The 26,039-nt window shown below is 53.1% G+C and overlaps 9 protein-coding genes across 9 annotated transcripts; 5 read left to right on the top strand and 4 right to left on the bottom strand.

The window, feature by feature from the left end:
- Positions 1 to 394: 394 nt before the first annotated feature.
- Positions 395 to 3,717, bottom strand: BO79DRAFT_255787 (putative Rho GTPase activator (Sac7); the record flags this gene model as incomplete). The annotated part of the gene is made up of 3 exons (XM_025686150.1): positions 395 to 3,150; positions 3,207 to 3,359; positions 3,555 to 3,717. The coding sequence occupies 3 exons, from the start codon at positions 3,715 to 3,717 to the stop codon at positions 395 to 397; spliced, it is 3,072 nt and encodes a 1,023-aa protein (XP_025538914.1).
- Positions 3,718 to 6,813: 3,096 nt separating this feature from the next.
- tim9 (protein transporter TIM9) lies at positions 6,814 to 7,788 on the top strand. Its single transcript, XM_025682599.1, has 3 exons — positions 6,814 to 7,098; positions 7,164 to 7,233; positions 7,404 to 7,788. Exons 1-3 carry the CDS (start codon positions 7,091 to 7,093, stop codon positions 7,590 to 7,592), a joined length of 267 nt encoding a protein of 88 aa, XP_025538913.1. The 5' UTR covers positions 6,814 to 7,090; the 3' UTR covers positions 7,593 to 7,788.
- Positions 7,789 to 8,593: 805 nt separating this feature from the next.
- BO79DRAFT_174359 (bifunctional alcohol dehydrogenase/S-(hydroxymethyl)glutathione dehydrogenase) lies at positions 8,594 to 10,225 on the top strand. The gene is made up of 6 exons (XM_025679742.1): positions 8,594 to 8,793; positions 8,860 to 8,874; positions 8,930 to 9,044; positions 9,091 to 9,226; positions 9,275 to 9,912; positions 9,963 to 10,225. Exons 1-6 carry the CDS (start codon positions 8,773 to 8,775, stop codon positions 10,175 to 10,177), a joined length of 1,140 nt encoding a protein of 379 aa, XP_025538912.1. The 5' UTR covers positions 8,594 to 8,772; the 3' UTR covers positions 10,178 to 10,225.
- Positions 10,226 to 10,882: 657 nt separating this feature from the next.
- BO79DRAFT_238125 (putative 1-aminocyclopropane-1-carboxylate deaminase) lies at positions 10,883 to 11,986 on the top strand (the record flags this gene model as incomplete). The annotated part of the gene is made up of 1 exon (XM_025684777.1): positions 10,883 to 11,986. The coding sequence occupies one exon, from the start codon at positions 10,883 to 10,885 to the stop codon at positions 11,984 to 11,986; it is 1,104 nt and encodes a 367-aa protein (XP_025538911.1).
- Positions 11,987 to 12,164: 178 nt separating this feature from the next.
- Positions 12,165 to 13,813, bottom strand: BO79DRAFT_255783 (inositol-3-phosphate synthase INO1; the record flags this gene model as incomplete). Its single annotated transcript, XM_025686149.1, has 2 exons — positions 12,165 to 13,062; positions 13,110 to 13,813. 2 exons carry the CDS (start codon positions 13,811 to 13,813, stop codon positions 12,165 to 12,167), a joined length of 1,602 nt encoding a protein of 533 aa, XP_025538910.1.
- A 3,740-nt stretch (positions 13,814 to 17,553) lies between these two features.
- BO79DRAFT_174352 (uncharacterized protein) lies at positions 17,554 to 20,736 on the top strand. The gene is made up of 3 exons (XM_025679741.1): positions 17,554 to 17,978; positions 18,060 to 18,200; positions 18,285 to 20,736. The coding sequence occupies exons 1-3, from the start codon at positions 17,867 to 17,869 to the stop codon at positions 20,378 to 20,380; spliced, it is 2,349 nt and encodes a 782-aa protein (XP_025538909.1). The 5' UTR covers positions 17,554 to 17,866; the 3' UTR covers positions 20,381 to 20,736.
- A 526-nt stretch (positions 20,737 to 21,262) lies between these two features.
- BO79DRAFT_149735 (uncharacterized protein) lies at positions 21,263 to 22,399 on the bottom strand (the record flags this gene model as incomplete). The annotated part of the gene is made up of 1 exon (XM_025678594.1): positions 21,263 to 22,399. The coding sequence occupies one exon, from the start codon at positions 22,397 to 22,399 to the stop codon at positions 21,263 to 21,265; it is 1,137 nt and encodes a 378-aa protein (XP_025538908.1).
- A 719-nt stretch (positions 22,400 to 23,118) lies between these two features.
- Positions 23,119 to 24,109, top strand: BO79DRAFT_266933 (cupin domain-containing protein; the record flags this gene model as incomplete). The annotated part of the gene is made up of 1 exon (XM_025687009.1): positions 23,119 to 24,109. The coding sequence occupies one exon, from the start codon at positions 23,119 to 23,121 to the stop codon at positions 23,680 to 23,682; it is 564 nt and encodes a 187-aa protein (XP_025538907.1). The 3' UTR covers positions 23,683 to 24,109.
- On the bottom strand, positions 23,743 to 24,954 carry BO79DRAFT_287995 (zinc-dependent alcohol dehydrogenase family protein; the record flags this gene model as incomplete). Its single annotated transcript, XM_025688642.1, has 3 exons — positions 23,743 to 24,212; positions 24,277 to 24,741; positions 24,810 to 24,954. The coding sequence occupies 3 exons, from the start codon at positions 24,952 to 24,954 to the stop codon at positions 23,743 to 23,745; spliced, it is 1,080 nt and encodes a 359-aa protein (XP_025538906.1).
- Positions 24,955 to 26,039: the final 1,085 nt, after the last annotated feature.

The following is a 26,039-nucleotide window of genomic DNA, read 5'->3' as shown; positions in this document are numbered from 1 at the left end:
AGGTGGTGAGGTTGATTAGGAGCTGTGGAACGAAGAGATGCTTCGGAGGTGACGGAAGTGGAAGAAGAGGATTGGTTTTGTTTGGTTTGTTTGCATGGGTTAGTCCGGGGTTGTGGGTGCCTTAGGTGTCAGGGGATGTTACAGATACACTTTGAAGATAGTCCATACAAGTCGGAAAACTCTACTATTCTGCGGAGCGTCATGTACCGTACATAATCTACACCTATTTAAAACACATGGCACGCCATCCCACAAGCAATACATACATCATTCGTGACCCATAAGTGCATCAACGACAATCCTCATGGCGGCCTCAAGCCACCTGTGCGTGAATCATGTCGTCCATTTCCATATCCTAAACCACTTAACAAAGGAAAATATCACAATACTTCATCTATGAGGGTACAGCAGGCCCCGGTCCAGCGTCCGTTCCCTCCGTCTCTACTGGTGGAGAGGCCACGGGCACGACCACGGTCTCTTGCTTCTGCTCTAAGCCAGGCACCGCAACAGGGCTCTCCGGTGTCCGTGGTTCTTCAGGGATCGCCGGAGGCAGTCCTGAACCCGGCAGTGGAGAGACCGGTGAACTTATTTGTCCCTCTTTAGGATAGCTAGTCACGTCGATCGGAGCAGGTCGGTTTCGCAGACTATCCTTGCCAGATGGTGACAGCGTGTGACTCGACACCGACAGGTCGGCTTCTGAGTTTACAGGGCTTCGCGTCCGGTCCCGCTCGGTGGACTCCTTGACACCATCCCGCACCTGTGCAACCTTGGCTTTGAACTTGCCAAACAGGCTGCGCTTCTCGGGTTCCACGAAAGAAGCGTCCTTGGCGACCCCGTTGTTACTGACTTCCGCATCCAGACTCAGGGGTTGATAGGACGGATCGCTAGCAAATTGCTGCAGATCCGAGGGCGAGCTTCTGCTCGAGTGATGCCAACTGCCAATCGAGCTGGTGCTTCGGTCGGCACCGGGTGTGGTGGCCATGAGCGGTGGCGACGCAAGTCCCAAGCCAATGTGCTCGTTGCTGCGTTTGGACGAGCGCGGGAACCGCCAGCTGCGGCGATGCTCCTTGCGCTCCGCTCGCGCCGCATCATCAGTAGGGTCAGCATCTGAGTAATCGGTGAACGATGACCGAGAGTTCATCGATGGAGTCCGTGAGCCATAAGGCCGCAGCGATGTGTCGCCCGCCTGCTGTCCACCTTCGTGCGGCAACAGCTGCTTCTCCGGCCTGCCTTCTCGTGGCGGGCTCAGATCATCGGAACTCGTAGTGTTAGGAGCTCGCGGCGTCGCTCCTCCAGCATCATTGTTGGCCTCCGCGTGTCGGGAAGCATGCAGAATCGCTGCCAATCCAGTATCAGATGTCGCAGCCTGCAGCGACTGAGACGAGCTTTGCGCACTCTCACTCGCGCTGCCAGGAATTCGCTTCTTCTTCAAGCGGTTCGGCTGTCGCGGCTCTTTATGCTCACCACTTGGTGGTGGTGACTTGGAGAACAGACTCGAAAGCTTGCGTTCCCGCGTCGGCGTCACCACCGCCGGCGGGGGTGAAGCAGCTATGGGTGGCAGTCCTTCCCGCAGGATAGGCCTGTCACCGACAAGCTTCTCTGTACTCCCCTGTTCAGGGTGTGGGATAGGCCTCTCTGCCATCAGCCTCTCCGCAATAGGCGCCTGAGCGGGCTTTTGAGCGATGGGCTGCTGAACAACTGGCCTTTCGATAGTCGGCTGTACAACAGCTGGCTTCTCCACACTGGGGTGTGCCGTAGGCTTCCCCGTATCGCCAACCCCATTCCCATTTTCAAGCGCACTCTTTGGTACGGGCCCGTGTGTGGACGAGTGAACATAGACAATCCCAGTCCCTGGCTCTACCACCTCTGTTATGGAGCCTTGACCATTTGTGGGTGGCGGAGTGCCCTGAGCAGCCTGGTTAGGTGTAGGGCTCACCCGAGCATTGGTCTGAGGTAACTCAGGTTGAGGTTGGAGCGCAGGCTGAGGTTGGGGGGCAATCTGGGTTTGGGGTGTAACCTGGGCTTCAGGAACCTGAGCCTGAGGCTGAGGAGCAACTTGGGGTTGAGGAGCAGGCTGAGTTTGGGGAGCCTGGGGCTGAGGTTGAGGAGCAATCTGGGGTTGAGGGGCAGGCTGAGTTTGAGGAGCAATCTGTGGTTGAGGAGCAGGCTGAGTTTGAGTAGGCTGGGGCTGAGGTTGAGGAGGCTGAGGGGTGTCCTCAGCAGGCGCAGGCGCACGGCTGGACGCCCGCGAGTGTTGCGCAGACGTGTGTGCCGATGAGTTGACCCCTGTGTTCTCCATCGCTCGTCCATATCGTGATGGAGGAATCACGGGCGTCATCTTCGACGGCAAAGTGTTGCTACGATGTACCCCCACACCACCCAATGAGGTCGGCGTTGCAGGGCTTGCAGCATTGGAGTTGCGCGAATTCTTCGATGAGACAGACACATTCCGGCGCAAACTTCCATACTTTCGGAAGCTCTCCGCACCGCCACTGGCACTCGACACCGAGCGTCGAACGTTGGAATGAGTGGTGGGCCGGCGGGCCAGACCTCCTTCGACCTCCTTGACCGTCTGCTCGTCGGCGGCGGTGCCGTTCATACCAAACAAAAAGTGGTCCTGGTTCTCAATCAGAAAAATGAGGACATCCTGACTCAACTTGTATTCGTCTGGAGACATGTCGTGCTGCGGATGCGACAACAATCCTGGTTGGAAGATGGCAGACAGATTGGCCGACGTCATGCGATTCTGATCCGACTTGGACGCAAAGACAGCTAGCAGGTCGAGAATGTAGAGCAACAGCTGTTTGTTCAACGGGGGCAGCTCGCGGATCAACTGCTGGTAAGCCGCGACCGCTTTGGCATGATCGAAGGCCTCCGTTTCCGCGGGCGGGGCGTTGTTCTGAATCTGTTCCTGGACCTGTCGTTGATATGTGCGTAGGGGTTCGCGAAACCGTTCGTAAAAGTCGAGCGGGACAATGGGTTCGGGCAGCTGGTTCAAATAGCGCCGAAGAACGTTTGCAGCATCATGCACAGTGTAGCCAGTCCAATCCAAGCCCTTTCCATACCGTTCGGGGGAGTCGAAGATTTCCTGGAGATCTTTGATGCGCTTTGCAGAGCCACTCAGACGGAAGATGCCCTCAACGTCGGTCGCTAGCGAGAAATACGTTAGCACCGATCTTATCGCACGGCCAGCATGGTCGATATACCTTTCTCTTTTAAATAAACTCCACATTTTGCGACCACGATGGGGACGTATCCGTAGATGAAGCTCTCGCCGTTGTCGTTGGTGAGGGAAATGGCGACGTTGGCGTACTTGATGCTGACGTTGAGGGGGATACCGAATATACCCTGGGGTTTCTCTGCAGTTCATTAGCATGTGTTGAAAGTAGAGCCCATCAAACGCGACATTCAAGTAGCTAAGGAACTGCATGCTGCAAAAGGCGACAGGCGTCGATGCGATGGGATCCCACGGACGCCCCACGATCGCATCGCCGCCGAGCTTCCCCGCAGCGCAGCAAAACCATCCCAAGATCCTAGTATACCACCACACATACCTTTTGGTTCCTCCTTTCTGGTATTTCTCTTGAATTGTCTCCACCAGGAAGCCAAATCACGTTTCGACGGCGGCGAGGTTGCGATAGTCTCAGGGGGGGCAGCGGTGGGTGGAAGCCGGTGCAGGGGATCGACACCCGGGTGCGACTTGCCGGTGGTAACCATCGTGGGCAGTGCGCGATGAAAATGAGGGTTCCAGACGAGATGCGACGTGCCTGCGAAGGTATAGAAATATAGCGACCGGACCAGACCCTGCTAATCCGAGGCCTCCGTCACCGCCCTTGTTGTTGGCGCGAGAAATTCCGGGGCTGGGAGGCGTGATCCCAAAATAGCACGAGGACTAGTCAGGCAGCGGATTTTAAGTGCCGCGCCGTCCGAAACACGTACAGTAGCAGGGAACCGGTAAAAGAGACACTGGGAATTTTTCCGACGGTGGAGAGAAGAGATGGAAGACAGAGAAGGGTGGACAACGCACGAAGGAGAAAGACAGGGGAGATAGGGAGGGATGGAGTGAGAAATGAAAGGAGGTTAACAAGGGAACGCAGGAAGCTGGAGTAGATGTAGGAGGGAGAGAGGGGGGGGGAAGATGGGGGCAGGCAGGCAGCGCTGGCAAGAACGAGACGAAGCAGGACAGAACACGAGCAAATCAACGAATGCCGGACTGTCCGTCAACGATGAACGGTTCGGGGGGGAGAAGATGGTGGTGGTAAATGATGAGCAACAATAAGGGAGTCTAGCAATCAGGAATGAACCTCAGGCTGAGAGGCTGATTTGGGGCCCTCCGACAGGGCGGATGGGACTGTGGTTGCGTGGGTGAGCAGCAGCAGAGATGCTTCTTGGCTGGTCTGGGGGTGAAACCAATGACCATCATCTGAACCAAGGAAACGCGAGAGCTGCAGTCAGATCGATAGATACCTCGGAGAGTTGGTCGTTGTCGTTGTAGATGGTGACGATGGTGGTGGTTACTATGCGTGATGATGGGGGGATGGTGGAGGATGAATGAAGATGATTGTGGAGGAGACAGGAGGAGAGACAGGAGGGAAATAATGGAAAGGATGGAGCAACCGACGGACAACCAACCAGCCAAACTGCGTGACAACCGGACGAACCTGCTTGGAGGCGTGGTGCTGTAGGCGGGACCCAAAGGGGAAGACGGAGAGGTAAAAGAACAAGAAGAGGAATGACCAGTTCAGTCACCAGTTCATCCACCAGTCAGACTATGTATCTCTTCCTCGCAGCACCAGAACGAGGGATCAGAAGTAAAGGAAGGAAGGAAGGAATGAATGAATCAATCCAAGATACGTAGTTAGAATAGAAATAGGATAGATGTGTCAATCAGAAGATGGGAACGAGAAGGGGGAGAAATGGGAAATTGAAAACACCCCCCGCCAAGCATGGAGATGGATTTGTTGCTCTCCTGAGAATTGAAGTTCTGGCAAGTGGCCCTGCTTGGGACCAGACCCCAGGGTTCCAGGGTTGATGGTTTGACCTCGACCAAACAGGTCCCTTTTTTTTGTGCCCTTTTTTCCTTTTTTTCTTTACTTATTTTCTCTTGTTATTTTTTAAAAAATCCTTATTACGGAGTATTATCTACTAATTTTGCTTATTTTTAACCGCCATTTCCATTTCTTGTTTTTATTTTTATTTTTTTCTTTTGGGACTCGGTTCCTTCTTCTGCTTATTATTTTTCCAGGTCCGTCGGTTCTGGCCCTGGTTCTAGTCGACCCTCCGGCACACTAGCATGGGACACTAACTGGACCATTCTTCAATCATTCCGCTACGCTGGTTAGATTGCCCCAGTTCTAGCCAATTGCGTCAAGGCCCCTCTGAGACATGAGGCTATCCGGAGACCACACTCAAATGGACTCGCTCTCCATCCGGATAAGGATTCTCGAATGCAGAATACCCTCTCTCTCTCTCTCTCTCTCTCCCCTCTTTTCCGACCGGGTGATCCCCTCACTGAATGTGTGAATGAATGAACCTTGTCTCCCTGTTGACTCACTGTCGCCTCCTCATGGCCGATCAGAAAACTATAAATTGAGAAGAGGAAAGATACTCTCCATTCCGCCAAGCTGCTACTACTACGTTTACAACAAGGTATATAGGCTGCCTGTCGACCCATCGGCTGCTCGTGGTTCTAGCTAAAAATATGGTCATGGACCCCCTGATGCAACCCTTATGGCGCTTCCCCTTGAGCAGCGATGCCGCACCATCAGGGTCTTACCGCGGTTCTCCAACCATCGACTGATGTGGCTGTCATCCCAAACGGCCCGAGAGAATGCTGACCCCGCGTCTAGTGGTTTAGTTCGGTCGTGGTGCGAGATTCGCTTGCCCGAACTAGTCCGTCAGCTGCCGATCTCAGGAGTGCAGTTCCAGGTGGCCACTCATCTATCTACAACAGCTTACCCACCAGGCTGTTGGGCTGGATCCCTCGCCAGGTTGATCGTAGGGCCGACTCTTCAGTAGCTCGACTTTGTACATACCGAATATAGGAACGTCCGAAGTGATGGTGAAATGAGGGGAAGCTTATGCCATTGATTGAATCATCACATTCAATCTCAAACATCCAAGACTAAGCTTACTCCATGCACACAACACATGGAATATCCCCTGTTGGAGTGCACGTAAGTCCCAAGACATAGATATACAGCTCCAGCTCAGGCGCGGTGTTAGTTAAATGGGTCAATTTACGTAGGTATAAAAACAACAACCAACCAGAGATACTGCTATATGTTCACGACTATCATTGGAAGACAATTTGCCCCTATCCGAGTGGCTGGTACCACATAATTTCTTGAGATAGGTGGCTTACTGGTCTGCTGATCTCGGTGGCACATCTTCCACGCAATCACCTACGGGACAGCAATATAGTTTTGTATACTGGGTCCGCTAGAAGTCAGCTAACAACTTGACCAGCTCCATTCCAACAATCGACCCGTGCAAGCTCTGAGCATGATACTCCGCAAAAGCAATGAAATCACCCCGACCACGATCCCACTAAGCTCCGGATTGGAATGTGAAATGGTTCTCCCCAGAACAAAACTTCCTAGATCCTTCGATCGAAGCCGGCTAAGACCTGTCGATTTTCTTGGAAGAATCATCCAACAAGCACCAAAGGTGGCTCCTGGCCGAGTCATTGCGGTGGGAATCCAAAGAAGATCTTTGTCCTTCTGGGTTGCTTCTCGACTTCATGGACCTCCGGTTGTGGACGGCGAACCATGGTTCTGGCGAATGAAAGTCTGGGGCCAGCTGGCCGTTGTGCTTTTTTTAACTTGCCCAAAGAATGGAACAGCGCCAGCTAGATTGTCCTGCTGTTTGCCGTTTTGGGATTGCCCTCGGTTCCGGCACTGGATGAGTCAGCTCATTCACCCGCGGTCCGCGTCCGGTCACCTGATCGGAGTTGAATTATGCACGTGATCACATCAGAGCCTGCGGTCCGTTGAGCAGCTCCGGAGCTACGGTCGTCATCACGACCCAGGCCTCTTGTTATCAACACTACCCTTTTTGATCAACCTAACTTCAGTCCAATCACATCACAATGGAATCGTAAGCAGCTCACCTTTCCATGCCTTCTATCATAAGTTCCCCAGACGTGTACTAACCAGTCCCAGCCTCAACGCCTCTGAGCAGCGTGAGCTCGCCTCTCGCATGGAGAGACGCCAGATGAAGGAATTCATGACCGTACGTGAGACCTGAAATAAACAGACATCCTTTCGCGTCGAACTCGGATCCAATCTACACACCGTCTATACCTCCCTGACCCATCCAATTCCTCCCTCCGCCTATCATCATCCATCATCCATCTATATCATCCCTAGCTGGCCTTTTCAATTCTAATCTCATCTCCATAGATGTACTCCAAGCTCGTCCAGCGCTGCTTCGATGACTGTGTCAACGACTTCACCACCAAGTCCCTTATCAACCGCGAAGAGGGCTGTGTCCTGCGTTGTGTCGACAAGTTCATGAAGGGATCGGCTCGCCTGAACGAGCGGTTCCAGGAACAGAACCAGGCCATGATGATGCAGGGACAACAGCGGTAAATGGGAATTTAGCATGGGGTTCGGTTGCTTTGCTTTGCCTTGACTTTGGCGGTTTCTGTATAAAATATTAGAATTTTTGCAATGATGACATCCCCTAATGGCCGGCGATGGGCTCCGCTCGCTCTTGAGGAGCAAGTTTGGTTGCCGAGATCACAGTATGGAGGTATACTGTTGCTGCCGTGATTGTAATATATGGAATGAAATAGCATTGAGTAAACTGTGCTGTCTAGGATGTTGGCTAGTTGTAGCATGTATCAGGCAGGCATCATGGGTACCTCATCTACAGCGATGAATGTCATATTAAGATTAATGGAGTCATTATTTGACTTTCTCCAATTCTTTTCATTCTCCAAAAATTATGAGGGGATCTCTCCCCAAGAATACTTCTACAAAAGGTCTAGCTACGAGCCTTGATGTAAGTAGTGACTGGAGCTGTGTTGATACAACGAGAATCAAACTTACCCGATCGGGACGCCGACAGTCAGCCGTCGGGCCTCTTGGCATGCACGGGCCAAGAGAGCCGGAAAACATTACCTAACCGGGTTATGCCTGAGTCATCGCATCGTCTGTCCCAATGGAGTCATTCTGTACGCCAGACGAGTGACTATCTACATAGTTATCTTTCTCTACTAGAGGGATATCAAAAGAATGGAGCTCCCTTACGTGCCCTTGAATGCATTGAGACTACTTTGGCGGAGATTGACCCTCCATGATAGATAACGCATCCAGTAGCTCCAGTCAAGGCCCACTACAAACTGACAATACCGGGACCGAACCCTGCCCGCCACCCTCATACACACTCATGCGGAGGTATGAGGGGATGAATGGTTAGTGTATGCGAGATAAATGATGCAAGACGGAGGAATTGATGGTATCGGGATGTGTACCCGAAACCCGGACGTCTAGAATGTGCCCAGCAAACAGAGCAAAACAGAACAAAAAGGGAGTGCCCCTCACGGCGCCCCTCTTCTAACCCCCCTCGTGCTCCCCTCATCGGCCAACTCCACCGTCTTTGCCGACCCGACCACTCTGCTGCCAATTTATTGCAGGCTCAACCTCGAGCTTCATTCTTCCTCTTCTTTCATCCTTTTCTTCCCTTTTCTCATCCTTTTCATTCCCTTGATTCCCTCTTCCGGTTCCTTCCGGTTCAGTGATTGCCACCATTTTTGCCTGATTCATCATGGCCAGCACTGTCGGACAGGTGAGTTTGTTTGTTCCAGCTCTAGCAACGACCAGCATTGACGTGTGTTTTGGCTAACTCTTCTAGACCATCACCTGCAAGGTAAGAAGCACTCGAACAGTCATCTCCACGATACAGTATGCCAACCAGTTTGTAGGCTGCCGTCGCCTGGGGCGCCGGAGAGCCTCTCTCCGTTGAGGACGTCGAAGTTGCTCCTCCCAAGGCCCACGAGGTCCGCATCCAGGTCCTCCACACTGGTGTCTGCCACACAGGTTGGTGATTTGAAACAGCGGGATTGAGCAAGGCTGACCGATCCAGATGCCTACACTCTCTCCGGAAAGGACCCCGAAGGTGCTTTCCCCGTTGTTCTGGGTCACGAGGGTGCCGGTATCGTCGAGTCCGTCGGCGAGGGCGTTACCTCCGTGAAGCCCGGTGACTATGTCGTTGCTCTCTAGTAAGAAAACCTTTTGCAGTCGCAGACTGCGATTGCTAACGTTTCCAGCACCCCCGAGTGCCGTGAGTGCAAGTTCTGCAAGTCCGGCAAGACCAACCTCTGCGGTAAGATTCGTGCCACCCAGGGCAAGGGTGTGATGCCCGACGGCACCTCCCGTTTTAAGGCCCGCGGCAAGGACCTGCTGCACTTCATGGGTACCTCCACCTTCTCCCAGTACACCGTCGTGGCCGACATCTCCGTTGTCGCCGTGACCCCCAAGATCCCCACGGACCGTTCCTGCCTGCTTGGCTGTGGTATCACCACCGGTTACGGTGCGGCCGTTGTCACCGCCAAGGTGGAGGAGGGCTCTAACATTGCCGTCTTCGGTGCCGGCTGTGTCGGTCTCTCGGTCATCCAGGGTGCGGTCAAGAACAAGGCTGGCCGCATCATCGTGGTCGATGTCAACGACGGCAAGGAGGCGTGGGCCCGCAAGTTTGGTGCCACGGACTTTGTCAACCCTACCAAGCTGGGCGGCAAGACCATCCAGGAGCAGCTGATTGAGATGACGGACGGCGGTTGCGACTACACTTTCGACTGCACTGGTAACGTTGGTGTGATGCGGGCTGCCCTGGAGGCGTGCCACAAGGGATGGGGTGAGAGTATCATCATCGGTGTTGCTGCTGCTGGCCAGGAGATTTCCACTCGCCGTGAGTTTTTTTCAATGTCCAAAATATGACGCGATGCTAACTGATTGCAGCATTCCAACTGGTCACTGGCCGTGTGTGGAAGGGATGCGCCTTTGGTGGTATCAAGGGCCGCACGCAGCTTCCGGGATTGGTTGACGACTACCTGAACGGACAGCTGAAGGTGGACGAGTTCATTACGCACCGCGAGAAGCTGTCTGAGATCAACAAGGCGTTTGAGCAGATGAAGGCGGGCGACTGCGTTCGCTGCGTTGTTGACCTGTCATAACCTGTCATAATGTACACTGATGATAATTCAATGAAAAAATTACGAGTTAGCTAGAAGTGTCTATAAGCAGTAGTATCGAAGGTCTATATATAGGCAGTAGTCTCCAAGGTCCCCAGCTATAGAGTAGTAGGACCTTGTGGTTTACAATACACAACACTGTCTGCAGCAAGTTAACACCACTGCAAGTACGGAGTACACGAGAAGAACAACGCGCTGATCATAACCCCTCACCTCACTACTAGCCACCTACTTATCCTTAAATACAATACACTATATACTAAGACAGCTCCACAACAGATACCCCCTATCTAATCAGTAAGTACCACTATCACTATCACTATCACGATATCGGAGGACCATCCGCTAGTAGTCAGCACCTACAAGCAAGATAGTTAATCTTATCACCACCCCGATAATCACATCCAAACTTAGTAGTAAAATAATACCTATACTGCAGTACGGGCAACCTCCGAGCAAAGAGACGCTTAAACTCGGTAATTAATGCCATCAGAAGAGGGGTAAATGAGTAGATCGGCTCCGGGATCGGATTGCTCCTTATATCAGTATCTACTACTAGTATCTGCTAGTATGGCCGTGTATATATACTTCCGTCACTACCACCACTACCAACACCCACCCTCATACATCTTCACTCAACTCAGTACTACCATTTTCACTACCACTTCTACTACTACTCCTATCAAAATGACCATCCAATCTCAAACCAAAGACCCCCTCACCCTCCCACCCCCCTTCAGCACCATCCCCCGCCACCAACTAACCTTCGGCCCATCCCCGATCCACGCCCTCCCACTAATCACCTCCGCCCTCTCCCCCCCATCATCCACCCCCAGGACAACCATCTACGCCAAACGCGACGACCTCTCCTCCCCCCTCGCCTCCGGCGGCGGGAACAAAACCCGCAAACTCGAATACCTCATCCCCGACGCCCTATCCCAAAACTCCACAACCCTAATCTCCATCGGCGGGATCCAATCCAACCACACCCGCCAAGTCGCCGCGGCCGCCACCGTGACAGGTCTAAAATGCCGAGTAATCCAAGAAGACTGGGTGCCCTGGAGTGATCCCCACTACAGCAAAGTGGGCAACATCCAGCTATCACGGCTCATGGGCGCAGACGTACGGCTTGACCCGTCTGGATTCGGGATCGAGCATAAGAGTACATTGAAGAAGTTGGAGGAGGAGTGTATCGCGAACGGGGAGAAACCTTATTACATCCCTGCGGGGGCGTCGGATCATCCGTTGGGGGGGTTGGGGTTCGCGCGGTGGGCGTTTGAGGTGCGGGCGCAGGAGAAGGAACTCGGGGTGGAGTTTGGGACGGTGGTGGTTTGTGCGGTGACGGGGAGTACGATGGCGGGGATGGTGGCGGGGTTTAAGTTGTTGGAGAGGGTGGATCGGGAGAGTGGCAGTGGGAGGGGGAGGACGAGGATAGTGGGGATTGATGCGAGTGCGAAGCCGAAGGAGACGAGGGAGCAGGTGTTGAGAATTGCGAAGGAGACGGCGGAGAGGATTGGATTGGGGAGGGAGGGGGTGAGCGAGGAGGATGTCGAGTTGTGGGAGGAGTGGCATGGGGGTGTTTATGGCGTGCCGGATAAGAGGACGTGGGAGGCGATTGAGTTTGCGGCGAAGACGGAGGCGTTTATTACGGATCCGGTGTATGAGGGGAAGAGTTTTGCGGGGATGATGGATTTGGTGAAGAGGGGGGAGATTCAGGGGAATATCCTGTTTGCGCATTTGGGGGGGCAGTTGGCGTTGAATGCGTATTCGGATTTGGGGAAGACGCAGTAGATATCTAGCTGTTTACAAGGTGTGATATACGAGTGGTATACGGATGACAGTGATAACAAGTATGAGAAGGATAGTACGAATGGTACTTATTGATATTCAAAGAGTGACTGTAGTTGGCTAACAATGGTAAAGGTGGTCAACGCCTAGCACAACGGCTAAGCATGTACTAGGGTGGCGTCTAGAACAGCTTGTGCTCCAGAGTCATCTCCGATTCAGGCTGCAGTCCAACACACGCCCGGAAGATGTTGGTCAGGGCACTGCGCTGCTTCGTCAGCGAGTTGACCACCGGAGTACCGGGAGGAGTCAGAGGAGCCTTGAGCATGTAGCTCAGCACGCTGAGCACGCTGTGGAAGCCCTTGTACTCGGCCGCCTCGTCCGCCTTCCAGCTGATGCGAGTCATCATCTCGGCAATCAGCACCAGGTCAATGATCAAGGGCGACGCCAGCAGAGAGTCCTCGCAGATGTTGAACAGACTGATGGTCTGGTGGCCACCCATGAAGATCTCCGCGTAGTACTCGTCGAGCGCGCGCTTGTTGTCGCCCACCGCAGGCATGTACTTGATCACCACGGTGTGGTCGGGGTGCTCGTCCTTGGCGTAGAGGATCTGGTTGGCCGCGACCATGTCGTCCACCACGTTGGACTTGGAGATCTCCTTGGACCGGAACTGCTTCTGGGAGCTCAAGTTCTTGCCGTCGTTGTTACCCAAGTGGTTGTAGCTGGCAATCGAGGTGAGCTTGATACCAGCGTTGATCAAGAAGTCAACCAGAGCCGACTTCATCTTGGTCTGGCCCGACTTGAAGTCGTCTCCGCCAATGAAGGCCTTGTGCTGCTCAGCCAACTGGATCGCACCAGGGACGAAGGTGTTCTGGGGAGAGCCGTTGATGAAGGGAACTTTGTCCAGGATACAGGCCACCGCAAAGACAGTGGACGGGGACACCTCCAAGTGGCTGGTCTTGATAGCGTTGAGCAGGTTGTCGGCCGTGTCATTGACGCCAGGCAGGATGTCGGCGTAACGCTCGGTGTTGGCAGTCCACATCACGATGACCTTGTCGAGGCCGTTCTGCGCCTTGAAGTCGCTGTTTCGGTTAGTGAGGAAGCAACAATTACACCACAGCAAACTCACCGAATGTCCTGCTGGATCTTCTCAACGTGAGCCCAGCATGCCTTGGAGCCCTCGAGCACATTGTCGGCCCGGTCCTCCTGGTTGGCAGCGATAAAGTCCGGGTAGTAGATACTAGGCAGGGGCTTCATCTCGGCCATCTCCTTACGAACCTGCTGCTTGAGAGTAGGCTCCAGAACCTGAGCACGGTCCATGGAATCGGCAAGGTTCATGCTGCTAATGTCCCAACCACCAATCGCGAGATCATTGGGGTGGACCATGGGCAGCATGTCGTGGAAAGGAATGTTGATCTCCTCACCGGTCTTGGCGTCAGTACCGAGCTTGATGGTGGAACCCATGACCACAGAGCCGTAGTAGTTGGAGGCGCGCATGCCCTCGCGGGTCTCCCATTCAAGACCCCGGCGGTTGGCAAGAAGACCTGCGGTCACGGTGGAACCATTGTTACCACCCCAGCCGACCATCATGACGCCCACCTTGCCCACCTTGCGGTCGACCTTGAAGTGGTAGTTGGTGGCCTTGGGAGTGGCAACGAGCTTGTTGTCGGCAGTGCGGGTGATATCAGTGGTATGGTAAGCATACTGGCTTCTGATTTCATTGTCGGTGTACACGACGTTGGGCGAGTTGACGGTAAACAAAGGAGCGTTGGCACGAGCGGACCCGTTCACGGCGCCATTGGCAGCAACATCCGAGCTTGCGTGGGGAGCCATTGTTCACAGTTGACGATTGGCGTGCGAGATAGATAATACGAGTGTTCAAACTGCGAGTTGTTTACTGGACGTATAATGCGTAGTCCGGTGCCCCACCACGGTTGGATGAGCGCCGGCCGTTGAACGGGTGGTGCCGCCTGAAGAAAAGTAGACAGATTAGCCATGAGAGGTCCCTGGAAGGTGGTGTTTCTTGAGGGAAGGTCCAATTGCTGTTCTTGGAGCATTGGGGGTATTGGGATAGGGGCAGCCATCACCGGGAGATCGCGGAGAATGGTGGGGAACTTACGAGTTAAGAAGTGTGGCGAAAATTTTGACGGTTTTTATCAGACCACGCCTCAGAGAGTGTGATCGAAGATTGAACTGAACGACTTGAAGACGATTGCTAACGAACTGAAGGTTTTGATGGGTGGTAGAAGGAGGAAGGGTCGAGGGAAGCGAGGAGGGAACGGTACTTATACGGCGGGTCACGTTGCTGACCGTATCCGGATCCAAACTGCTCCGCACCCCCAACCAGCTCAACAGTGCACTAGCCCGCCTTCCTGGCAAATGACAGGCTTCAGGGACTGTCTAGCGAGATGTTGACTTCCGAGTGCCGGCGTAAAAGCGTAAAAGGTCAACCACAACCAGCGCATCCCACAAATGACAATTGCGGTGAGCAGATCGTGTCCATGTCTGTGTCCATGTCTCCCGGGCACTCATGAGTTTGACTGGTGAATGAGAGGCTAGAAATTGCGACAGAGTGAATGTGGCTTACGGACCGTGACTTTTCAATACATTGAATCTATTCCTTCCGGCTCAAAATGGCCATTCCGCCATACAAATCTGCTATAATCTGGCAGTATCTCGATAACCCCCCGCTCTGCCGTTCCCGGCATTGGCCTGCCGCTAGCCCATGAACGGCGAGATAGGATTGTGGGTGCCATGATTCCCAGGAGAGAGCAAGCAGCGGTGTCCCATCTTTGGGACAAAGACAGACTTGAACTCAAGGACAGGCAATGGACTCCCCAGGCTGGGGACGGAATGTGGCCTGGGCTCCATCCATCATCGATAGTGGGTCGTTTAGGCAGTGGGAGTCGCGGGGCTCCGCCCGCGAATCGCGATAATGGCAGTTTATTGCCGACGCTGACACCAGAATAGAGCTGAGATTGGTGGGAGTTCATAATACAGAATGTATGCCAAAATTTGCTTCATTGGTGAGGAGTAGTCACAAATTGTACTTCGTCAGTACAAGTTGGAATTGCTGCTGGCACGAAGCTCGACAAGAAGCTCTCTCGTGATGTGCGGGCAGGGGAGCAGCGGAGAGCTCGGCAGACGAGCCGTGGTAGAATCACGACCCCTGGACTATCCATCGGTAATGCGTGCATAACGACCCAACAGGACTGCTGCCTGGATTGTGAAAGGGGGACTAGCTAATAGCTATACGTGCTCGTCTCCACCGTGTGCTGTGTGTGTGGTGTTCCAATGACTGTGTGTAATTTAGTAGGGTTCAAGCTAAGCACACCAATCACAATGTTCTCCTGCAACGCTGCCATTTACACAATCATGTGATAGCGCCCGCTGCAAGGTCCTCAGGCAACACGGCACCGATAGGATAGGAATGTAGCCTCAGGCTGACCATCGGCCGTGGGATTGGCGGAGGGCGGGAAACATTCGGGCTGAGATTCGGCTAGACCTTCGGCAAGCAAAACTAACCGACTCAGACGCCATGGGCTGACGACGAGCGACTGCGACTCAGTGTCAGACAGTGAGAGATCCGCTTGACGCGCAGAATGTATAGTCAGACCATGTTAGATCCATCATCCAGGAGCAGTTCCATTGAAAGGTTTTGCGTTTAGAATATAGTGCTGTGTACGGAGTAGAGCTTGCGCGGAGCATTGCACCAGTACTCCGTACACACTACGGAGTACACAGTCCTACTACTAGAGGGATATTGTCCGCCAATCGGACTCAAAACAGCGGCCGTGCATATCCCGTAGGCAGGTACCCATGGGCTGTCGTCAGCCAGATCATGAGATCGATCCTCCACTACGCACAAAGCATGCCATCGTTGTTCACAATCCTTAGGTATCCTACTCAATCTTGAGAGCACTGCGCGTCGCCGACTGCCGGGTACTATTGGGGCTGAACCATGGTACGGAGGTCACCGGTTCCTGGACTCTACACAGCTAAGAATCAGCTGGAAGGTTTCGATCTGCATCACCCGGACAATGGTCCACCAAGATGCGTGAGGACAGCCGAGCAGTTACGACGACGCCCTTGGGACCGGCCGTCTGTTCTCGAAATTCGGACAGTTTCTAAACATATATCTGCCAGTTGTGACAGGCCATCGGTTTCCCAGATCGTCGGGTCCAACCAAGGAATGACAGCGTATATACACTCTGTTAAACTGGGCCCCTTGCTTCCTGCTTAAGCTTCCGGAATATACTTTGGAGTTGGAGATGGGGTAGATGCAAATCACATCTGCTTGCGGGGGTTCCTGGTTGGGGTGATAGTCCATCCTCATCTTGAGCGTTAAGATTGGGATAACAGCATGAGATGTCACCTCTGGGGGCCTGTGCTGGGTCGCCTCGAAGGTAAAGGACTATCGATGATGCTAGAAACGGAAGAAGAAGCACAGCACTCCATATAGGGGGAAGTAATAGGGGAAGTTAATTGGTGTAGACCTCCAACCGATAGACGAGGCTCGTGCGTTCCAATTTGGAGGCCTGCAAGTCCAGTCACAGAAGGATACACCTCCGTCCTGGAGGTGACAGACGGACAACACCATGAAAAAAACATATTGAGCTAGACTAGTTGCCATTCCACTTGCCAAGTTAGACTGGGGGAGGACGGGAGAATCGTTGTTAGTCACGGGGGGCGGGTTGCCCCTGAAGGATGATCTGCGGTGGATGATGGTTCAGGGGCTAAAATGCCTGGGAGGCAACACTATCGTCTGGAAGGTCAAGAAATCGGCCATTGTCGCAAACTGATTGGGGATGTGGGAAAGGGGTAGATAAAAATAAATGAGAGTCAAACCGATATTGAGTGTGAACACGAAAATTAAGAGGCTTGACCGGGAGGTTCGGAGCGAAAGTAGGGTAGAAAGGAGAGTAAAGTATGGGATGCGACCGGAGTAACTCTCGGTCAGTTGAGTGTACACACCGTAGATGTCCAGCCATAGGAATCATCCGTCGATAGTCATGGAATAATTATCCTGAAGACACATAATCGGAAAGCAAATCAGCCTCACTACAGGTTTCTTCTGTGAGTAAGAATTCATGCCAATCGCTGACCTGACACCAAAGAAGAATGTGTTCCGACCCGCGGCGAGCTGCAGCCAGAGAGCTTCTAGTCTAGTCTAGTCTACTTAGTAGTTGTTTGTCAAGGAGAGAGACATGGAAGTGGTGCTAAAGCAACAACGCGTGTTGGCTGGACGGGCACAGGGCCAATCAGGGGGAAACATTGCGGGAAGGGTTCGTGGATCGCCCCAAACTTCCAACTTTCTCACTGCGAACACACGAGGAAGTTCTCTACAGTCCCACCCAACTAGAATCGGTCTTTTCTGCATCCCAGACGGGCTAACTATCCACCCACTGGACACACCCACACTACACTACACTGGCAACCAAGCTAGTCTAGTCTAGTCTAGTTGTTTAGTGTTTCTTTCCCCCCCCCAGCCAAGAGTTTACTACTACTATTAGTATTAGTATTTTGGATGGGCCCTTCCCACTCCCCCCCCCCAGTCAACAATGGTTGGTGCTTGTGCTTTCTCCCTTCACTCTTTTCAGTTCCGACATCCATGCGTCTCTAACCCAACTCCTTCTGGCTCCATCCAGATCGTCCTGTCGCGTCGTGTCGTACCCTTGACATCTGGGGATGAAATTGTTCCCCTCATGCGAGGAGTCCTGCACTGCATAGATTCACACGACCCTTAAAGCACGCGCCCGGTGTGGCCTGGACGAGCCACTTTCCACCCCTTCCCCTCACACACAACCCCCCTCCACCCGCTCATTCCAATGAACCAGTGACTGGTGGATATCTCTTCGCTATTGTAGACTGTCGCCGTTGCCCAGCATGGCATCCATCATGGAGGGGGGCCTACTGCCCATGATTAAATGCTCCAATTGTGGAATGAGCGTGGAAATCTCCTCCATGGGCGATCATGTGTGCGTTAAACCAATGCCAGGTGAATATTTTCCCCAATCGTTCTCGACTTCAGCTATGCTGTCCACCGTTGGAATGCAATGTGTTGACCGGTCCCTTGCAGCGACTCCTTCGCCCTCTCAATCCCCTCCGCCGCCCCCGCCCAAATCAGACAATGTGTTACCCTCCAGAACTCCCAGCGATGCCTGGGCCTCCAAGTCTGGAAGGTCCGGCCCTCCGCCTCGCATTGACCCTGCAATGGCCAGTATGTTTATTTGGATACCACGCGAGCCTGCGCCATCCATATATTAGAGTTATGCGTCTCATGCAGTTAACACCGGCCTTCCAGATCGTCCCTTCCTGAACCCCGCAAGCCCAATCGCCAACCACGACCCGTTGGTCCCCTCCCCTCTTTCAACGTCTTCAGGTCAGCGATCGCCGTTCAGAGCGCTCCAGCGCAGCCAGACCTCTCCGTTGCCCGACGAACCGCAATCCCCGGATTCGATTAACCTGGAAACCGCCTTTGCGACTTTCCCTTTACCCCGTTCCATGTCGGACAGACGCCCGGGTGGTATGTCAAACGCAAAGGATCTCAGGTCAGCACCACCAATGCCATCGGCTCGATTGGCACCTGCATTGGACAGAAATGCGCTGGATGACGATATGCCCCCGCCACCGCTCCCGAAAGATGACCCTCCGGCGACGGCCATGGGCGTTGGGCATAGACATGGCGCTTCGATAGACAGCAAAAGCAGCTACCGGACATCGCTGGCAAGCACACGGTATGGAGACAATAGGAATTCCAAGCGGTCGACTGCCATGTCGAGCCGCCGGCCTTCATTTGGAAGCGTCGCGCGCGATCCGTACAAGTTCGTGGATGATGCCCCCCCGGTTCCGTCTGCTGCACCGCAACAACTCCTGCGCCCCTCCAGGATTTCGGACACCTCGGTAGCCGGAGTCGCAGACAAGCGTGAAGGCAGGGGTGAAATATACAGTGGCTTCGATTTTGGAGTGTCGGAACGGCCGACGAGCGCCAAGGCTGAGATTGACCATGTCAATGCGAGCGCACTCCGAGTCTCCTCGCATACCAACAGCAACTCCGATCGTCTGAGCAGCAACCGCGGCTCAGCAGAGTTGTTCTTCCAAAGCCCGTCCCAGAGTTCCTATGGACCACCGCTCGACTTTGAGCTACCCAACGAGCCGCTGGCTTCACCCGCGACCCCGGCCAACGGGGAGTACAAGGCCTTCAAGCCACAAAGCTCTGAATTTCTCCAACCAGCAGACGCTGAATCTGGTCGCACCCACGAGCGGGATATTAACCAGAGGAAGGATTCTGATTCCGCCAGTGAGGGAAACAACTCCGTCTCCAACTTCGCACGAGCATTGGGACTAGAGGTCGACCACACCGCGAATGATTCAATCACCTCGTCGGATTCCTCGCCGTCCGACACCACCCGGAGTGGAACGTCTCTATCTAGCCTGCCATCGGAAGCCAGTATGTCCCGACGGAAACCGTCAGACCAGGGTCGTCTGGGCGCTGTTGTGGAGGAGGAGAAGAAGTCTCAGCAGCCTGTGCTGGACGAACCGGTCCTCGAAAGTCCGACCGAGCTCGAGCCCCCTCGCATTCCAGAGGCCTTATTCAGCCCGGACTCGCCAACTGACCCTGCCATTAGTCAGGGCAGCCTGTCGCTTGTTTCGGAAAAGAAACCCCGACGTCCTGAAGAGGAGAGCCCACCGCGGCAAGAGGTGGTGCGTTCTGCGACGGCACCGCAGCCGCGACCCTCCCCTCGGCCCAAGGGACCCTGCCGTGGTTGTGGTGAAATGATTATGGGCAAGTCCGTGTCATCGGCCGATGGCCGTCTGACGGGTCGATACCACCGCGCCTGTTTCGTGTGCTTCCAGTGCCGGACGCCGTTCCAGACGGCCGACTTTTACGTCCTGGAGGACCGTCCCTATTGTGCCCAGCACTATCATGAACGCAACGGCTCTCTTTGCCAAACCTGCAATACTGGCATTGAGGGTCAGTACCTTGAGACGGTGGAACGCCGTGGTCGTGGGCCCGCGGATCGCCAGAAGTTCCACCCGGACTGCCTGAAATGCCGCACCTGCCAGATTCCCCTCAAGGGGGATTACTTTGAATGGTATGGCCAGGTTTACTGCGAACGTGACGCCCGACGGGCGGCAGCTGCTACGCCACCACCTCCTCGTCCTCGCCGTCCAACCATGCCCTCGTCTCCGTTAGCCCCGTCCGGCCGTGGATATCCCCCACCGCCTCCAGGGTACATGGGCCCTCCTGGCCCCGGTCCTGGCTTTGGACCGCCTCGTGGACGGGGTCGTGGTCTGCGACCCCCCGGCCCAGTCGATGGGCCATATGCAGCGGCGGGACCCCTTCCTCCCGCGCGACGTTTCCCGGAGCGCCGGACTACCAGGTTGATGATGATATGATATCCCTAATGGCTGTTCTGATGGGCGTTACGCTGCGGACAGCTTTCTTTTCTCTTATTTTGCCAATGCTTTCCAAGTTTTCGGGCACATATTTTTTGCCCTTCACATTTCCTTGCCATGACCTAGACCTTTCGCCATATACCCTTCTTTTGCATCTCCAGAAATTGGTTCCTCATCGTTAATTCTTTCTCCCCTGGCTGGCGAGGTTTGAACTGGGGTCGTTTCTCTTCTTATCTGTTGGTGGTCACCAACAAGTCATGTTTACACTGCATAATGTCTGGTGTCATCTTGGTGTTTCCAAGCTGGTTATTCTACTTGGTTGGGTGGCTGGATATCCTCTTGACGGCATGTTAGAGCGTTAATGTATGAATTGATTAATTTCACATTAGCAACGTTATTGTGCAGTATGTAAAGGTCACTGTAGATTCTCCAAACTAGAAAATTCGTGTGGTGTACTGCCTGAGGCTGTCGGATGGACCACCTGACTGGGAAATATATATGTGCCGCAGATTCGAGTATTTCCACGACTACCACATTCAGTCCCCTTCCACCGAAGTGTCCATAACTCCGACTGTGGATTTCGCATTATGTCATCGATTTATCATGTTTCATGCGCACAGTCAGATGGAAATGACTCGCATGGAGATTCGGTAAGACCATAATGCTTGCATAACCCTTCTTCGTTACTTTATGGGCGGGATTCGGTTTGCTACCAGCTCTGGTGTTTGGTGTCCATTGAACCAATTTGAGTCGAATCTGGGGTAGCACATAACGAAGCTTCTTTCCTTGACATCAAACGTACTCAGTCTTGTCCGTAATGAATTTCGACAAAGACAATCCAACTCTGCTAATTCAGCCGGCTCGCAAGAGCTGCAAAGATAATTAGTACAGAGTCTCAGTGGACAACAACAGATGATACAAGGGTTGGCTCACCGTTCTGAAAATATGCATCTTCTTCGTGGCCGATACACCAGGCCGTCCTTGCTTCGTGTTCTCTTCCGTCTGCTGTCCGCTACAAATCGTACGATTGAGACTAGGTGAACTGGTGGGAATGTTGTCTGATATCCTTGGTACTGTCTTCTTCGGTGGAAGATTCAGCGGAAAGTGCGGCATTTCCATAACGAGTGGGATATCAGGGGATTGTTCTCCGCCCTCCTGAACTTCCATAGTTATGGGGTTGGGATGTCCCGCATACCCAGGGGTCGCTGGTCCTGTGAGTGGCACTGCAGTTCGGGCGATGTATTGGCTTTCCGGAGACTGGGTTTGGGGTACTCGACTTGGACGACGCTCTCTAGCGGCGCTCTCGATCTGCCTCAACTTTGTGTGCGTGAAAGTCTCCCTGTTCATCATGGCTGTCGAGCGGGCCATGTGATATGCACCCAGGGTTTGATTGATGTCCCCTGCCAAGGCCTTGTATAGGCGCATTATGTCTTGAGCCTTTGTTTCTGCCTGCACGGCCGATATCCACAGAATTTGGTGGTGGTTCTGAAGGCCGGGATCACGCTCGAAAGCTTCGTGTATTTGATCTCGTGTCGATGTCATCTCCTTGAGGGCCTTGCTCATATACTCATATAGTGTCTCGGCCATGTCTCTGCACTCGAGAGCGTATACTTGGGACTTGATCATGGGCATACCAGCAGTCTTTGCCTTTAACACGGAGTCGATAGTCTGCCATGACTTGACCGTTTTGTCTTGGAGATGGTTGACCTGGATGATGGCATCTTCGACCAACCCTAGTGTGGAATTCTGATGCGAGCCAGCGCGCGTTGTTCCTAGCGTTGGGATAGCGGTGGGGACATGCACGCCGCCACGCGGGGTTTCTGGCACTTGCTGTTCAGGCACTTCCCTTTGCGGCTGTTTTCCCTTGGAAAGGTCGCTTTGGGATTCGCATGGGTGGTCTTCATGACGAGCGACCTTCTCGTGATGCTTTCCTTTCCACAAAGTCAGGATTGACCGGCGTCTCTGGGTCTCTCCTTCCCTTTCTTGCCGGGATGCTGGTATGACTTCTATCCCGTTCATCTCTGTGTGTTGGTCCAGCTCAGACTGGAGAGAATCTTCTTCCGAGGTGGTGTCTGTGCGTGCTCTAGCTTTGTGGTGGCCTTCTGTATCGACTTTTGTACTGGTGGAAACATCGGATGATCAGCAAGTGGATGGAGCATTAGCTGGAGAAGGAAGATCGGTGGCACCGATCGAGCAACGAATAAGTTGAAGAAGGCGATGACGTTGGGAGTCTGTGGCTTGTCCAGGCTGCCACCTCATGCTTGGGTGTACCTCGGAAGAACAACCTGAACCATGGTCAATGGGAAGGGAGTTCCTGTTTGATGGATCAGTCCATTGCTGCTACGTCAATGTTCGTCATTCCCCAGCTCTAAAAAGGTTGTTCGTGCGGGCAGCTTCACAAGCTTGTCTGGAACTATAATGCGGACCAACCACAATGCATGACTCGTGTTACTACTGTACCAAGCTCACCGGTAACACAAGGGGTAAGAAGACCCTTCTTACTGAAGTTGTAGACATGCACAACATACTCATCAATCTCGGTCTATCCTTCCTCCGAACAAACCAGATCATGCCAGCGCATCTTGCATATCGGCAGCCAGCCACAAGCGGCGGGGGATCTGCAGCATTCCTCACGGAGTCAACAACACTTATACCCCTCCTCCTCCGTCCAGCTCTCTCTCTCTCCTCAAATTCCTCTCCCACTCTATCAAATACCCATCTCAATAAAACTACCCACCATGGCTGTCCCGTCCGGTCTCCCCAACTACACTCGCCACATAACCAGCCACAACTCCTCCGGCGAGGCCATAATCCACACCTCCACACCAGGCGACTGGACCAGCATCGGGGAGGACCGATTCGGCTTCAGCGTCGCCTACACCACCTCATCATTCCCACCCGACCTCAACAATGACGCCGACATTTCCACCCACTCAGCCAAAATGGAATCCAAGAACCTCGGGCTCGTCAGCCCCAACGGCACCGTCTGTCGCGTGGTGGACTTCGCACCCAACACAGACCCATTCATGCACCGCACGCGGAGTCTAGACTACGGAGTTGTCCTGGAGGGCGAGATCATCATGGAGTTGGACTCGGGGGAGAAAGTGTTGATGAAGAAGGGCGACATAGCCGTGCAGCGGGGGACGATGCACGGATGGCGCAATCCGAGCAAGGAGAACTGGACGAGAATGCTGTTCGTGCTGCAGGACTGCAAGCCCATCTCTGCGGAGGATGGTAAACAGTTGGGTGAGGATCTGGGAAAGTCGTCGGATCTGCCTCCTTCTGATGGAGCTAATGCATAACTCCAATAACTATCAATACACTAAGACTCTATAACTACACAAACCGACAATGATGACATATCAAGGAACCCGAATAACAACCTTCCCAAAATGCCCCCCACTCTCCAAGAACCTAAACGCCTGATCAGCCTCCTCAAACCCAAACACCTTCGAAACCACCGGCTTAATGCCCTTCTCCTCATAGAAAGCCACCATCTCCTCAAACCGATCTCTCGGCCCATTAATAATCCCCTGCAGCGTAACCGTCCGTCTCAGCGCCAGCAAATTAACATTAATCCGATCCTCGGGATCATCCACCTTGCCGGACAAATACCCAATGCAGTTAATCAATCCCCCGAAAGCAATACACTCGAAACTCTTCCTCAGCGTCCTCGCACCCCCAGTCTCAAGAATCACATCCACCCCCTTCCCCTTCGTAATCCGCAGCACCTCCTGATCCCAGTCCGGCGTAGACCGATAGTTGATAGTGTAGTCTGCACCCAGCGCCTTCGCTTTCTCTAGCTTTTCATCCGACGACGACGTGATAATCACTACACACACAAAATCTCATTAGCATGCACACCCAACCCCACCCCCAAAAGGTAGAGAACATACCAATAGCCCCCAACCCCTTCGCAATCTGCAACCCCGCGACCGCGACCCCCCCAGTCCCCTGCAACAGCACCACGACCTCCCCACCCTCGCCCGAGCCCCGTCCACTCCTCAACTTGATCCTCTCCTCCAAACTCATCCAAGCCGTAACACTCGCAATGGGCAACGTACTTGCCTCCACATCCCCCAGATGGCTAGGCGCCTTCACAAGCCCATGTTCGGGAAACACCCTGTGTGTCGCCAACACCCCCGGCTGGGGATGTCCCAGCCCATTCGCCAGTTCCTTGTCGGTGACTTGACCGGTGATGTGATCGGGTAGGAAAGTCGAGAGCACGCGATCACCGGGCTGGAAGCGGGTCACGTTGGGGCCGATGCGTGTGATGGTGCCGCACATGTCGGAGCAGGGGACTTTGTGCTCGGGGGTGGAGGTCGAGGTGGATTTGTGGTGGGTGTATTCGCCTTTTGTTACTATTATTTCATGGGGGTTAGTGGGTGGTAGATGGAGGGTGAGGAGGGTAAAGGGGAGGGGGGATTACCTTCGACATCGCGATAGTTGAGAGATACAGCGTGGATCTCAACGAGGACTTCGTGATCTCCTGGGGCTGGGATGGGGATGTTGGTGGTGGATTTGGTGAGCGAGGAGAGGCCCGTTAGGGGGGTGGTCCATTGTGTGAGGGACATGTTGTCTCTTTCTTCTCTTTTTAGTTTGGTTGTAGGTGTAGTTGTAGTAGGGGATGTTATAGTATATCGAATAAGTGGAATAGCAATTGGGAGAATGTGAAGGATGAGGGGAAGATAAAAAGGGAGGAAAAAAGAAGGGGAAAAATTGGAGTAATTGTGTTGATGTCACGATGACCCACTGCGGGGAGGGGGGAAATTTGGGACAATTGATTATCAATCAACAATGAACAACAATAGTGGATGCGGAATTCTTCACGGAAAGGGTTTGCCGAATTGATGGAGTGAGGGAAGAAGAGTGGAGACATTAATTGTGGTTGTGGTTGTGGTTTCCGACTGGGTTGGGGAGTTGGGGATCGTGGTCTACGGGTTAGTTTCTTTTGAGTGAGTGATCTTAGGATAATTAGCTTTTTGTCCTTATTGGCGTAATTAAGGCAGATATTAGTACAACGCTGTCTGTCTATACAACGCTAGGTAAAGTTATATAGGTTCTTAGAGCAAATATGTGGAAACAAAGAATGTTTGAAATCTGACCAGACATGGTCGTCAGCCACCCTATCTAATAAACACCATAGTAGTGATATTGCTAACAGTTTTATGCCCTATGTCTTATATCTTACATAGCTATAATAAACTGTAATGCAGTACCAAATAATTTGACAGAATATTAACAATCTCATGAGCTTCCAGGATGTCATTAGTATCACCCTATGGCCTATCTTGGTGATGGAAGCTGCGGGAGAAAGGATCAAGTGTCGATGAAGTCATCAGGTCATTGAACCTGCCTATCATGGTATTTAGTAACCTACATTATGTTGAATTTGGTTCTTTACTACTTCTGATCCTTATGAGCCAGCCTCATATATAGATATAAGCTATTAAAGTTTATCAATTAGCATCCTACTAGCTTCATATATGGTTCGGCATTTGCAAGTTATCTAACAAATGATCCTACCACAATAAATGCTTTAGATTTCTAGCTGATTCTTAGCAGGTGAACCTGTATCTGTCTGGCTTAATTATAAGCTTTTTGTAGGTAATCGTACAACTTTTGGGCCCCCACACCTCGTAAAGCCTCGCTCGTCTAC

Source organism: Aspergillus costaricaensis, assembly GCF_003184835.1.
Source record: "Aspergillus costaricaensis CBS 115574 unplaced genomic scaffold BO79scaffold_18, whole genome shotgun sequence".
NCBI lineage: Eukaryota > Fungi > Ascomycota > Eurotiomycetes > Eurotiales > Aspergillaceae > Aspergillus > Aspergillus costaricensis.
This window is presented reverse-complemented; position numbering and strand designations above follow the sequence as displayed.